We start from the raw sequence: 15,526 nt of genomic DNA, 5'->3' as shown, positions 1-15,526 counted from the left end.
TAATAGCAGAAATTGAATTCTCAGAGAACAATAATCGGTTATGTTCCTGAACTTATAGTTTCTAGGCAAAGGTAATTCTAAAGAAAAGAGAAAGAAAGAAGCTTATTAATCCTTATTTGGAAAGGGGAACAGAGTGTTACAAATAAAACCGGATCCAGGTGCTAATAAATGAACCCTCCAAATGAATTGGGATCCTTCTAATTTAATGTCGTTTCGCAAAGGCATAATTCAGCTTTTGATTGAAAAAAATGCGCTGAATCTGTAATCTCAATTTAGAACTAAATTATCTGGTTGTTCTCTTTCTTTCTCTTAATAAGGAAAATAACTTTGTAGGAAAAATACTTTTGGTATTTGATACAAAGCCTCTCTTGGAATTACCAAGTAATTTCATAAAGAGGTAAATAGAGAAAATAGAACAAGAAACACATTGCTGGATTTTCTGAGGTCACGGGAGCCTTGCTAGGGTCCTCAATTCAGGCCTCTAGCCAAATCATTTAGCATTTAACCACAGTGAACGGATGTCAAGCAAAGAAATCCCTGCAAAGATAAAACATTTTCTCTCCATCCTTCTGCCCATCATGAAGATGTCACTACTGAATATTGTAATGTCCCAGTGGAACAAAGGGGAGGGGAAGATGCGTAACTGGCATTCTTTGCCACAGTTAGAGGAGACTGAGGGTAGAAATTAAAATAACAGCAATCACTCTCAAAAAGTATTTCCACTTTATATAGGACTAAGCTATTAAAACAGAGACAGTCACTCTAATTCACATTTTCATAGTTTTTATGGTGGGCATAAAGAATTCGCACCAACCCTGACATTCAGCCTCCAGTCATCTCAGAAGAAGATGCTGACGTCTAGGAATGATATACCAAGAACTCACAATTCATCTTGTTCCACCGTCTCCTTTCCTTTTTCATCTGTACTAAGTACACGGAATGAATTCACGCTCTTTCCATTAGAACTCACCAGGCAATAAGTGTAGCTAACAGATGTCTTAGTCTTCCCCAGCTCTCTACTTAATGAGATGGTTTCTGCCTCAAGAATGGATTATATTTAGACTGAGTTCTCAGCCTGAATTGAGATTTCTGTGAAGTAACATCTCTTTTCTCATCAGCGTAGAGAGTGGTAAAAATAGAACCCCCTTCCTTCTCTTTTGCTAATGTGTTAACAGGAAAAGAGTGAATGAACTCAACTGGTATCTTACTGCTCCACATATCTGCGAGATGGATAATTTCCTTTGCTCTCTCTTCACTGACCACAATGGACAAACGGAGCTACAGGCAGGCTCCTCTGTAACTGTGCTATGTCGTTGGATCCAGAGCATTACTACTATATTATTTTTAAGTGATGAGAACAGTGGCAGCCAGGAGGCTGACATACTAAAGATGATGATAGCTATCACTGTGTGCCAGGAACCATGTAAGTGCATTATGGGACAAGGCCTCATTTAGTTCTTATAGGGGCCCAGTGGATGGGGTCATTACTGTCCCCATCAATGCCCAGAGGGTTAAGGGACTTACTCAAGGTCATTCAAAATGGAAAGAAGGAATGACAACTCAATTTGAAACTCACTGCTCCAAATATGGTTGAGACGGATGGTTCCCAGGTGGGTCTAATTCTGAAGACCATGCTGTAACTTGTACTGTGACCACCTTAGCATTCTGAATACGATGATCTGGGGCAGCCACTATGGAAATTCTCCTCCTGCCATTACCACTCAACACCCCTTCTCTTTCTAAAAGCTTCTCATTGTCAATTTAGTTTCCTTCCGGCTTCTCCAGTTTCTCTCTCAGATGCTTTTGGCTTCAGGGCCAATGCTGGTGAGAACAGCATCTTTTCTCTAAAATAGGAACATTAGATGATAATTTGCATTCATGTTTTTCATTCGTCCTCAAAATAGCACACATTTTTGAAAAATTAGCATACTCATATTAATTGTCTGGATGGAAGGGCCTCCAATATTTCCTCTGTTTTATTTACTTTTAAAAAACCTTAAGGTGACTAGTGCTGGATTCTTAATGATTGGCCAAAGTTTTAAAAGACAGATCCGCATGGACACGCAGCTTCTGGTTCCCTGGGTGTTTAGGAAGGTAGGGGACAGACAGCTAGTGTGTCCACGCTCTGTGCCAGGCCCTGTGATGTCTGCTTTGCAGATGTAATTTTTCCAGCTGCAATAACGGCTTCCATTTCACAGGTGAGGGCATTTGGCCTGCAAGGGCTTCGGTGGCCCGCTCAGTGCCGGGTACAGAGGAGCTGGGATTTGAACACAGGCCCGCTCAACTCCAAAGCCCAGACGTGCACCCCCAAACAGCCGCACGGAGACTGGGAGGACGAATTTGCCCACTGGGTGGTTCTGACTTTGCAAAGAACCACCAGTGGGAAGGTTGCCCCTAATGAGCTGACGGAGGCTGGTTCGCTCATTCCTGACTCTGCAAAGCATCACAAATCTTTAAGAGCTAGGCAGATGAAATGCTGATTGCATTCAGGAACAAAAAGTCAAATTCATATTTCTCAGACATTACTTAATGACAGTCGCTTTGGGAAGGGACAACCCTTGGGTACTTAGCTGCTTTGTCTCTCTGTAGGTCACTTACTACTGATAAACTCTGAGCTTTGAAACATTTCTCCTCTGTTGTCATCAGGATGGGGAATGGGCTTACTTAACAGCCTTTTATGGGAAAACAGTGTCGGACTTTTTTTCCTTTTCTATATTAGGAGTTTTCCCCCCTCCCCTACATGGAGATACAATAACCAATCTCCAGCAATCTGAAGGAGAACCAAGACATGGTATGCAGCCCTTAGAAGAACACGAGAGGAGAAGGCAGAGTCTTGATCCCTTCTTGGTCCAACTAAGCTCCCATAGCAATTGGAGAAGAAGGTTGAAAATTATAGAATTTAGGACTGGCAGCTTTGAGGCCATGTGGTGACTTCTTCCGTGGTATATATACACCATCTTCTAATCTCTAGCCAATGGTCTGAGCGAGTCTTCTTTGCCAGAAGCTCCTGCAGGTGGAGAGGTCCCTGCGTGCCATGGGGGCAGCTGTTGCAACAATGAGGACATTATTATTGCTACAGGCTGCATGGCAGAGAGGGTGGAAGCAAGGTTCTGCAGGGAGGCTGCCTGCCCCCAAACCCCAGCCGCACCCAGCTTCATGCATGGGCCCTGCCGACCCCTTCCCCGCCTTTCTCCATCCTGTGTGTTCCCCAGGCAGGCCAAACTGAGCGACTGCACGTGAATTGTATCAGTGTGCTCTCCTGCTCTCCAGCTTCAGCTGGCTTTGGCCAATAGGGAGCCCCAGAAGGGAGAGAAGGATAAGAGGGAAGTGGGGTCAAGCCATTTACTCCCAGGCCCCCTTCCGAAGACTGCTGTGGCAACAAAGGTCTCAGTTCCCATCGGGTGATCTCCACAGAACACTCCCCTCTAGGCTCCAGTAAGCTCTCCTCAGGCTGAAGGTGGGTAATGCTGCCCCACTGTTACCAGCCCACAGGGTCTCTCCCTTGGAGTTCCCCTCTGTCCTTGCCATACCCTTCTAAACAGTCCCTTTATTATACTGTGCACAATTTACTTAATTTGAATATGCCATCGTTTTCTAGCTGGGACCTTGACTGATAGAATCACTTACTATCTGTGTAACGTTGGGCAAATTCCTTAATCTCTCTTGGCCTCAGTTTTCTGCTCTGTAAAATGGGGGTAATAATACTAATATCTTCTGTAGAAGATCATCTTAAGGATCAAACCAGGTTATACATGTTAATGTACTCTGAATGCAGTAAGGACTCTGTCAATGTTAGGGTACACCAAGACTCCCATGAAGCCCCAGCTTAAACACCACCTTCATTCCATGGTGAGAAGTCACTTCTCAGAGCTTGGGTTAGGCCTTAAGTCAATAATAAGGCAAAAGAAAAAAGTCCCTTACGGTAAAAATTAACTCTGAAAGTCCCTTAAATCGCTTATCAGAAGACAGTACGGGGATTGTTCTGTATTCAGTCCTGCAGAGTCGCTCTTATTGACACTGCTTGAGAACCTGTGAGCTAGAGTGAGAAAGGTACACCAGTGTGCAGACCCTGGAACCTCCCACTCCTTCTGCTCCCGCTGTCAGGGTGGAAGCCCCAGAGGAGTGGAGAGATGCTCGAGTCCGACGTGTTCCCGCCAGCTTGCAGCGTTGGCCTCGCTCTGTTCTCCTGGAAGGCTCTCCTGGTTTAATGCAGGCCAGGAGACTTGCAGTTTGTCGCGAGGATAAAAAGGAGTTAATGGGGTCATCCTGAGGTGGCTTTAGGGGAGGCTGGGTTTTCCAGTGAGCACGGTGGAAGATTCAGTTGTGAGCGTGCTGCTGCCGCCGTGTGTCTGGGAGGAGCCTTTACGGAGCCCTCGCGATGGGCCTGGCTCAGAGCTAAGCCTTTCCCAGATGTTACCCCATTTAATCTCTCGACGGTCCCGAGGCGGGTAATTTTATGTTCCCCATTTTTTACATGAAGAAGCTGAGAACCTGCAGCGGCCAGCCAGGAATCCAGGACATGGGCAGTGTTTAACGCAGGTCTGCCGGACCCGAGGGGAGTCCGTGTCCAGCCCCGAGGCAGTGCGGCGTCATGGCTCACCCTCAGTGATCCATGTGTGCACAACCTAAGAAGAGAGCTCTGTGCTTCCTAGCTTCTCGCAATGGTTGTCCAGAATAACACACAAGTGATTCCCCGTATTTGAAGAGAGAAGGGCCAGCCTTGTTAAGGCTTCCTTAGTTTTCTCTTTCCAAAGGCTAAACACACCAATTTACTCCATCCACTTCTGAGGGCCCTGTGCCGGGGTCCTTCCCCGTCTTGTTGAACTGTCTCTAGTCCAGTGGTTCCTGACACTGGCCGGACGGTAGAATCAGTCACCTTGGGAAGTTTTAAAAAATACCGAAGTCAGGGCCCCAGTCCAGACTGATGGGACGTAAATGCTTGGCAGGTGGCCCGAGCATTGTTGTCTTCTAAAAGGCTCTCTTGGTATGTTCTCATGGGCGGCCCGCACTGGAAAGCACTGCTCCAGTTTGCTTAAAAAATGAAGAATTGCTGGGAAGGTTGGCAGGGGCCCTCTGGTGCGAGGAAAGAGAGTCAGTTCCTTCTTGCTAATGATTACTAACCAGAATTATCGGTGGCATATTCCACATGACTTAATAGGCCTCATCTCCAAGGGCAGCTGAACGCAAACGTCTCTCAAGTGTGGGATGGGATGTCAGGGTCCCAGACAGGTCACTCATGGAGAAGCAGGCAGCGTGTAGCTCCTGCTCCCATCTCACTGGCCGTGTTGCCGACACACCTGGATTCTCTCAGGGCCTGACACTGAACATGCAATTGAGCGGCTTTTGAAAAATTTGTTTTTATTGGGATATGATTGATATACAATGTTGTGCCAGTTTAAGGTGTACAAGTGTTGATCTGATACATTTATATATTGCAAAATGATTACCAGCATAGCATTAGCTAACACCTCTACTGAGCCACATAATTATCATTTCTTTTTTGTGGTGGTAACAATTAATACCTAGCCTCTTAGCAACACTGAAGTTTTTAATAAAGTATTGTCGACTATAATCACTATGCTGTGCGTTAGATTTCCAGGACTAATTTATCCACTGCTTGCAAGTTTGTATCCTTAAAGAGCATCTCCCCATTCCCTTACCCGTCAGCCCCTGGTAACCACCATTCTACTCTGTTTTTACGTTTGGCTTTTTTACACTCCACATATACATGATACCCTACAGTATTTGTCTTTCTCTGTCTGACTTATCTCATTAGCATAATGCCCTGAGAGTATTTTTTAATTGGTTTAAAAAGTGAAAGTACCCCTTTTCTTTTCCTTTCCGTTACTCTGTGTTGACGGACCACCAGGCGCCTCACTCCCTGCAGCAGCGCCGAGTCCTGCGGCGCCGCCCTCCACGCCTGCGCGCAACCACTGGGGGATCACGATGGAGGAGTTCATGCTCGTCTTAAAGGGGGTTGCAGTAGAGCTGCTGGGATCGTTAACGTCTCGGCCTGGGGGAGAGTCCCAGGGCTTTGTTCTCCAGCTGCCACCTCAGCAGAAAGGGAGGTAAAGGCCCTAAACTGTAAAGACAAAATGAGTGTAAAGCTTCTGCCCCCGACGACTTCCGACACAAACGCACGCATCTCCCCTCGGTGGGGGCTAAAGAGAAGGCAGCGTCGAACAGATCGCCAACGTGCAGGACGGCAGTTTTTCACGTACAAATGATTATTTTTAAAAACATGTACCCGATTGTGTTAATGTAATACAGATTAACGTATTAATTTAATCACTAAATTTTAAAAAAGGAAATGCAGAATTAGAGGGGTTGTGAAGGGTCCCGGGATGATTAAGATACAGATCGGTTTAATCTAACGGGGCAGACACGCAAGAGAGAGAGCAGGAAAGGGAAGGGGAGAGAAGGAGGAAGGCAGGATGGAGGAAGATGTTCGGACTCAGATTTTGGGAAGGGAGGTGAAGAGAGGAGGTGAGCAGAGATTCATTATTTTTAGACTTCTGTTTAGTTATTTGCTCTTTTTCTTGTTATTGCTCTCAGCTGCGTGTTCATCCTTGGATCTCGTGCTCAAGCAACTATCCTCAAACGACTCTCAGACTTAACCGAACAAGTTTTGAGGGTTTACTGGCTGCCAGACTCTAGTTTAAGAGCTTTGCGTATCTTTTACATTTCACTGAGTTCTCTCGGCACTGAGAGGTTGGGAATGTTACTCCCGTTTTGCAGATGGGAGGAGGAAAGGTTGAGGAATTTGCCCCGGATTACTCGACGGGAAGGTGGTGAAGAACTCGCCCTCCGGGACGCCTGCGCCTGGCGCTGAACCTCGAAGCCGTCTGGCTGGGACTCCGCCTCTCTCGGCAGGTCCCGGGATGCGCTCCGCGCGTCTCCACGCGGCTCGCCGCGCTCCGTCCTCCAACAAGGGACTGAAGAGCGCTCCCCCTGGGAGGGAAGGAGACTGGGGAGGAAGGACGAGCGGACGCTACCAGAGCGGCGTGGTTCCAAGACCCGCTGGGAAGAGCCTGGCAGGTTCCAAGGGACGGGCCAGCACCGCTGACGGCTCTCCGGCGCGTTGGCACTTGCAAATCCCTCTCGCAAGAGAGCCTGTTTAATTCTCACCGCGGCCCTGCAAAGAGGGTTATTTTTGGTCCCATTTTCCAGAGGAGGAAAGTGAGGCTTTCGCTCCCCGGCGTTCACAGCGTCCGGCAGGTGGTGCAGCTGTAGGTGTCAGCTGTGTCCCAAAGATAAAATCTGCACGGGTCTCGTCATTGTTATGCAAAGCCGGCGGGGAGGCTCGGACCCTCCCTTCCCCGAGCCCATCTGTCTGCGCGAGCCGCCCCCGGGCTCAGAAGCCAACCGGGAGCGGGGCCGAGGGGGTGGAGACGCGTCCCCCGCCGCTAGCCTCGGCCGGCTCTCCGTACCTTGCCAGCATGCGCCCCCAGGGCCAACTGCCCTCGGCTTAAAAAAAACCGCGACCTCCCCAACACCCCGCCCGCCGCCCGCAGGGAGCTGCATTAATATTAATCCCGATGAATAATTGAAGGCCAGAGATTTATTTGGGCCGCGACGGGGGAGGGCGCGCAGCTGGGCTGCGCTTCAGCCGCTTGGGTTCCGCGGGCCCGGGTACCGGAGACGTGGGAGGACGGGGTGGGTGTGCCGCCTGTGAGGATGAGCTTGAGGGTGAGTGTGAGCCGGAGCAAGTGTGCCCAGGAGTGAGGCGCAGCGCCCAGAGCTGCTCGAGGGAGGCGGGGATGGAGGGGCGCCCCAGGTCTCCGCGCCGTGGCCTGAGCTTCGCCCCGCGCGAGGTGACCCGAGGCCACACGGGCTTCAGAGGAAACAATAGCGTCTCCTTAGATCTTGGGCTCCTGCCACGGGCTGCCCAGGCCTTCCCGGGCGACCAGCGGGGCCTCTTCTTATTCGGCTAATTTATGGCGAGAGGCTGGGGGGAGGGGTGGCGGAGGAGGGACGGCGTCTCGAGATGGGGGGCGAGGGGGCGGCAGTTAAAGGAGTCTCCCGAGGCGGCGGCGCGGGTGATGTCAGCTCTCGACGAAAATAGAGAGGGATCGCCTGCAAATCCCCAGCTCCGGCGGGGCTAAACCTCGCAATCCCTCCCCGGCGGCGCGGAGCCAGGGCGCAGCGGCCTCCACCGCCTCCCCCGGCGCGCACACACCCGCACACGCGCGCACGCACACACTCCCCTGCACACTCACCGCACACGCACTCCTCGTCCTCGCCTGCCACCACCCTCCCTGCCCGCGCTCCGCCACTCGCCGTGCCTGCGAGCCCCGCGGCAAACACAGGTGGCAGCGGCGGCGGCAGCGACGCACGGTTCCAGCGCGCCCTCCCGCAGCCCCGGGGGCGGCGCGCTCTCGGGGAGGCCAACCCCGAGCCTGCCGAGCGCCCCGCCGAGCGCCACCGAGGCCGGCGGAGGGGAGCGCGGGACGCGCGCGGTGGAGAGCCGAGACGCGGATTAGCGCCCGCTGGAGCCTCCTGCGCCCCTGGAGGCGCTGAAGGGCTTACCCCGGAGGGGGTGGGAAAGCGGGGAGAGGCCCCCCTTAAATACGGCGCCCGGCCACACTCGCGCTCACCCCGGCGCGCGCTCTCTCCCTCGCCGCCGCTGCCGGATCGTGCCGAAGAGGAGGGGGCGTTCCCCACACCATGGCATCCACCGAAGGGTGAGGGGGCTTTTCTCGTACCCGCAGGGAAGCGGGGGGCGCGCGCGGGTTTGTGGCCCCCTCTCCGGGATGGGGAGAGACAGATGTCGGCGCCAGGCCTCTGAGACCCTGGCGGAGCGATGGCTTGGCGGGGGGCCGGGGGGGGGGGGTGGGATGGTGGGGAGGGCATTGATTTTCTCTGTTGAAGCTTGCTGCTTAACCTTCTAGAAGACGCGAGAGATGGAGGATTGTTTTATTTTAATCCAAAGGGTTCGAAGGATGTGTGAAAAAGAGTGTGGGGAAAAAATCCTCTGGTGGTTACTTTTGAGGTTTAAAAACAATAAGGGATTGGGCACGGCGTGAGCGGCAGACGTTGCCCGGGGAAGCGGCGCATGGAGCGCGGCGCGGGCTGGATGGTGGGACCGGCCGGGAATGAATGAGCGTGAGCCGGACCGGGGCCGGGGCGGGGCGAGGACCAGCGCGCGCGGCCTTGAATGTCAGGTTTGCAGAATGGCCGAGTGGATGCCGGCCTGCTCGGCTCGCTTCTTGTCCCCGATGGTGGAATCTCCCTGGCCGGCTCTAAGGAAGAGTGGAAGAGATTTGGGTGCTTCCCAGGAAGAAGCGGGAAAATAAGTGGTTTGGGGCAGAGACAGGAGTCCCCATTGGCTTCCCCGTTCTGCCCGTGGCCTCCTGCTTCCTGAGGTTGCAGTTGGATGGAGAATGTTTCCAGTGATAAATAAGGACAGCTGTCCTAGCAAGAGGGAGATGGTGCTGCGAGGATGCCTTGAACACTCACACCTCAAAAGAAAGGGCTAGAACAACGTCCCTGGAATTGTGTCTCCCAGAAAACTTTTCTGGCTTGGTTGACGCTGGGCAGGAATAAAAGGACTGCTTAGGGGGCTCATCCGTTGGTTAATTCACACAATTGCACTAGCCACTTGCAGGAGATCACTGGATCCATATTATGCGGAAAGCAAATAGCCGCAGCTCCTCTGCGCACAGGCGTAGAGTCCTTAGGGCGGGCGCTTTCCGGAGTTTCTCTCTAATAAATTTTACCAACTCTGCACGTTTATTTTGGGGGAATGAGTCTCTAGGAGCAAAGAGCTGGTTCCAAACTCAGATCTCTAGACTTCAACTCCGAAAAGGGAAAATATTTCTGAAACTGTCTCTCTGCGTCCAGGAGAAGGAACTCGTCCCTCTTCTGTCTCCTGGAGTCCTTCCAGAGGGGTCTGGCATTTTGTGGTAGCCTGAGATTTCTTCTTTCTTTTCGTCCTAACAGTCCAGCAGTGTGGACCTTTTGGATTATTATTTCTTCAAAAGGATGCTCTGGAAAGACACCTGTGTACAAGGAGGGTGGTACATCGTGCTAACGCAGATTTTTGGAATTAAATATTAACAGCCCGTATGGCTCAGCCTCAGTGCCTTCCACTGTTTGATTAAACAGCCTTTCCTATTAGCAAAGATGCAGAGGCAGTTGGGGCTGCCTTCAGCACCTTCCAGATTTAGCCCTGCTGGTAAAGGCGAGGTCGGAAAACATCTCTGAAAGAGATGGATGGTGGTGGTCTCTCAAATTCTGCATCCAACTCGCTCCTTATTTTGATGGCTGGTTAGTGAACGGAGGGGTTAAGACAACAACAAAAAACCCGAATTAAGTGTGTTTATCTCACCTTTGTCCTAAATGAGAACTGCCAAATGATTTGACGTTAAATATAGAGCAGAAGTGATTTTCAGTATTTTTAAAAGACTGACCTGCAATTAATGCGCATTTGTGCACTGTGCGTAGTTAAGAAAAGGTTGGCCAAAGAAATTTGTATTTAGGAGATAAAAGAATTGAGAAAATTTGAAAGGTTGGCAAACACATAAAAATCTATGACCTATGATCAGTTAGGAGCAGTAACTGATGAGCACGTGACCTTCTCAGAAGCCCTGGTCTTTCCTTGCTTCTTCTCTTCCTTTCTTCCACCTTTTCTTCCAGGAGCTCTGGCTGAGTACTTGTTGGGTGGCTCTCACATGCTGGGCACCCCGGGGGTGCAAAGGCATGACCGGTCTGGGAGCCGGCTTCGAGAAGGCTGGCTCCAGGCAAGGACTTTGGTTAGGAAATTGTCCATATCGTTTGGTGAGATCCTCTCTCCTCATCCCACGTCTTTGGTTAAGGTGCTTTATAAAGGGAAGTTCACCGAGAATCCTCAGGCTGGTCTCCTTTGTTAGCCTTTTCCTTCTTACAAGGTTGAAGCTGTTTCCTTGAAACATATGTTGCTGCGAAAGAAGCGAAAATAGCAATATGGTTATATGCTTTCAGTGTATGTCTTATCAGTTCAACTCTGACCCAGAATGTTGGGGCCCGGGGCAGTATGGTAAACTGACCGTCCCGGTTACCAATTATTTGATGATGTAGTTAGTCAGCAACATATGTCGATTACCGATTTTTAAAGAATTATTAGAAGCAATAGTGACATCTTCTGTTTGTTTAGCTCTCCACTTTAAAGCTTGTTTTTGTGCATAATCACATTTGATTCTTCCAATAACTGTGAAGCAGGCAGTCCAATGAGCTTGAGCTTTAAGAATAAGATGGTATAGAACGTGGCGTCATCTTTCCAGGAAGATCCCAGGACTTGGCAGGACCTGTGGGTTGTCATCTGGAAGTGTCAGTTATCACTGAAGAGTGTACGAGGCATGTCTGGCACAGAAAGTTACCAGCTTGCTCTCAAACCCTTGGCATACACACCCTGCAAATTGCCTTTTGGAATATTCTTATTATCAGCCTGTGCACTTGGTCTTTGCTTTTGCAAAGCATACTCAAACACGGTCTGGTTATTTGAGGTTTCTGGTTGTTTGGAATTGGGATCATTAGTATCCAGTTTCTATAAAAGTCAGCAGTGGACTCTGGGAGTTCCCAGGCCCTGAGAGGTATTTTCTTGCAGAGCAGGGTCTAATTTGATAGCTGAGCATTCTTTTTTCTGAGTCTCCTGACATGGCTAGAATTACGATTTTGGGTCTCAGACCCAAATTGGAAAGAGATTATGAGAAGCTGGTGGCAGACAGGTTAGTGTCCATTATGGACTGAGATTATTGGATGCCCAGACGCTGTGGAGGTGGACATTTTAGAAATACGTTCTGGGGCTAGGGGGCGGCTAGGTGACCATGTATGTCAGGGACCCAAGGCCATCTGCCTTCTGATCAGTTCCCAGGAGCCAAGGGGTCAGGGCAAAAGCCAACCGTGAGAGCTTGGGTTTCAGTTTAACTTAGAAAGCAAATGAAACAGAAAACTGCTGACAGCAAAAGACCCTGGCAAGGGAGACCTCTGGATTTATTATTTCAAGCAAACAAAAGCAAAACGATTGCCTTCTCGCTCTTCCCCTCAGGAATGAGGCTGAGGCGGTCAGAGGAAGAGCCATGCAGTGGACTTATTAGGAAGTGAGTGGAGGGCGTGCGGTTTGGGGTCCAGAGGGGTTTGCATATTGCACGCCTCAGCCGTCGCTGTGGTTTTCATTTCTCATTTTCTCATTTTCAGGAATATAAAAATCAGCCTCCCTGGGTAAAATAGATGTTAGTGGGACTGTGAGAAAGCTGTTTCGTGTTGTTAAGACAGTCTCTTGTGAGCGGTCGGAAGCTTAATTCTCAAGAATTAATTTCTAAATCCAAATGAAACTTGGGAAGTGGAAAAGCCAGGATGTTAAAAACCAAAAGATGAGTCTGTCCATCAGGAGCAATGGCCACTTCTTCTCCTCTTTCATGTGACACAATTAGCTGCTGTCTCCTCTGGCTTCAGATGTAAGGGAATTGTCAGACCAGGAAAAGTCCTTAAGAGATGGTCCTTCGGCTGCAAAAACAGGCAATATTTAACAGCTAAGTCTGAGATTTCTGGGTCAGTGTGCCGTGAATCCTGCAGATCCAGGATTGCAAAGCTTTTTCACAGTTTGAAGCTCCACACAGGTTGATTTCAATGAAAATCTCCCCTCCCCACCCTCCTCCACGGCTGTATCACACAATGCCCAGATGTCTGGTTTTCCCCCTTGTAAAGGCAAACTAAATTGTCCTCTGTACTGATTTTTCCCCCCATGGGACTGGCTTGCCTCTCGGAACACGCTGACTCTGCTCTTCATTTCAGTTGCCTGCCGTAATTATCTTTTATCAAATAAGACACTGATAATTTAAAATCTTCTAGCCATAGTGGGCAGAAGAGTCATCCTCAAGATAAAATTTTAGTTTTATTTGCATTTTAAGCACTTGTCCTGGAAGTCTGAAAACTCTAACATAGGCCGCAGCCTGCCTCAACGCAGGCCCCTTTTCCGTACCCTCAGCAGCTGTTGGGGCACGCAGCGGACTTCGTAGCAAGGGCTTTGGAATCCAGATTACGGCGAATCTCTCTATTTACCACGATTGCACTGGTCTCTCCCGCCACTGCCACCGCTCACCCCTCGACCACCATGTGCCAAGCCCTTGGAATGAATGAATTAAAGAAGTGTTTAAAAATATCTTGTTGCTCCATCTTCACGTGCTCCGTCATTGATGGGAGGCAGATGGGCTGCATATTTGTCAGTAGAATCAAAAAGGACCAGCATCTTGTTATAAATCTGTCTGGTTGGCTTCAAACGATGGCAGAAAAGACAGTGGGCTTGCAATATTGAAGGAGAATGAAGAAAAGGGCAGAAGCTTAAACTTTGAAAAAGAATTCCTCATTTTCTTAGTGCTTTTTTTTGTTTTAAAATGGTTGTTTTTCAATGGTGTTGATACTCGTTTCCTTGCCTTTCATTCTTGTATTTATTTAGTTTTGCACGTAGACTGGCAGGTCTGACTGCTGTCTGCTGAATGGCCGGCCGGCCGGTGTATCTGTCCATCTTGGCAGCTGCTGTGGATATGGACTCACTGGGCAATTTTAAAGGAGAAATTGTCCTTTGAAAATGGAGTGAAGGGAAGGACTCTATTTTGGCGGCTGGAGTTGGTGTGTGTCACTCGCAGAGCCCTCTAGGGTAGATGATGGTACACATTCTAGACCTTGAATCAAGCCCCTAGGGATGAGGAGGGAGCTATTTCTCCCCACACCCACACCCCCTGTATATTAGCGCCTTCCTTGAAGTCTCAGAGAGCACTTTCTTTATTACATTTGGGTGGGAGTGCCATCTGTCACTCGCTCCTCGTAATCTGTCACACGACTTTCCGTGGTGGGCTCCTGCCTCCCGGGTTCCAGCCACTGTTCTCTCAGCATCATGGAGCCGGGGGCAAAGTGGGAAGTGGGTCTGAGGCTTGTCTGCCTCCTGAGCTTTGCTCCTCCCATAGCACGAGGCGCGAGGCATCAGACGCCTCTGGACTGCATGTGGCCCATAGGCCTGTATGTTTTGGCTCACACAGGATTTTGAGAATCTTTGAATTATTTACTTATACTTAATAATATTTCACCTAAAAAATATCCCGATTCTGGCTTCTCTCAAACTTTGGGAAACCTGATGACAAAGGACCTCCCCTTCTTTCTTCGTACCGTTTATTGAGTGATTACAGCCCTGCGTTGTTTAAAACACTTTACAAGTATTTTTAAATCCCCACAACAATATCATGCACAGGGACTATTATTCCCATTTTACAGGTATGGAAACTGAGGCACAGAAAGATTAAGTAACTTGCCCAAGATTTCACAGCTAGTGAGTGGTAAAGCCAGGCCTTAAACCCAGGCAGCCTGGCTCCGGAACCCATGGCCCTAACCACTAGGATATGCTGCTTAGTCCCACAGGGCTGGGGTCAGCTGGCCCTGGGAACAGTGTCCTCTGACACAGGGCATGTGCCCTCTAGGTCGGACAGTCTTCTCTGAGACGACTTGCTCATGTAACCTGCTTCACCCCTGACTTCCCTAAGGCAGCCATTGAAAGGATGTGAGCTTGGGTCCCACCCTTTTACAGTGTGCACTGCCTACTGGTTGTGGATTGGAAGAATTCTTCCAAATCTTATTTTTATGCATTGAAAGGTGATTCCAATTTTCTTTGTATTTTTTCTTTGTAACCCCTTCACCACTGTCTTCTTGTTATTTCCTGTAACTTTGCTCCGGGTTGTTCTTAACGGAGAGTTCTTCTGTCCTTATTGGCTGTCAGGACGCTAACAGCGTTGTCTTATCCAGAGGCAGCACTTTGAAGCAGCCCAGGGCACGGCCCCGTGGGTCCCCTCCTTTGGAATACTAGCCTTGGGCATGTACTTCTTAGTGGCCAATCTAGCTGAGCACTTAGTAGGCCCTGGAGTTTATCCTTTCTTATGTGATTTTCAAGTGTGGCTGTTTAGGATTGTGACTTAACTTACCCACTTTCCTCAATCAGCTACTAGCACTGACCCTTTAGAAGTGGGGCTGATGCTGTTGTTGCTGTTGGTTTGTTTTTTGCAACATATGCAAACAGTGATGACCGAAGGATGCCTTTTAAATTGAGGAAGGAATCTTTCAGAGGCCATATTTCTGTGTATTTTTAAGAGTGGCACAGTTTGCTGATCACCCTACAGGTGGCAGTAAATGTCAGCCCTTTGTCCAGACTGGTGGTTTGACGTCCTTCGGAAGCCCCTGGGCCTTCGGGAGTCCCAGTTCCCACAGCTGTCCATTCTCTTTTGATTAAAAAGTGTCTCCACCAAATACGTCATTTGGTATTCGTGAAACGATTGCCATATATCAACAGTGTTCATAGATATCATTACAAACAAATATGAATAGGACCCTTCATTTAAACTTATTCTGAGTCTGTGTGACTATACATACGTGACTTTATTAAATCCTTCGAAAACTCCTATGGAATATTATGCTCATTTTACAGATGGAAAAACTGAAGCTTTGAGAAATTTCAACCGTATGCCATTATTAGGTGCCTTTTTTTTTTTGTCATCTGATTCTACTG

The 15,526-nt window shown here is 49.2% G+C and overlaps 1 protein-coding gene across 8 annotated transcripts in view; it reads left to right on the top strand.

Moving 5' to 3' along the window:
• The first annotated feature begins 7,405 nt into the window (after positions 1 to 7,405).
• The window catches only part of SLC1A2 (solute carrier family 1 member 2), a 138,046-nt gene continuing 129,925 nt past the window's right edge, over positions 7,406 to 15,526 (top strand). For 2 of the 8 annotated variants that reach the window (XM_070229283.1, XM_070229272.1), the window contains exon 1: positions 7,703 to 8,684. In XM_070229283.1, the coding sequence (XP_070085384.1) occupies positions 8,668 to 8,684 (17 nt within the window). In that variant the 5' untranslated portion in view covers positions 7,703 to 8,667. The other 6 variants (XM_070229288.1, XM_070229278.1, XM_070229284.1 and 3 more) reach the window with 5 other exon arrangements.

Source organism: Equus caballus, chromosome 12, assembly GCF_041296265.1.
Source record: "Equus caballus isolate H_3958 breed thoroughbred chromosome 12, TB-T2T, whole genome shotgun sequence".
Lineage (NCBI taxonomy): Eukaryota > Metazoa > Chordata > Mammalia > Perissodactyla > Equidae > Equus > Equus caballus.
This window is presented reverse-complemented; position numbering and strand designations above follow the sequence as displayed.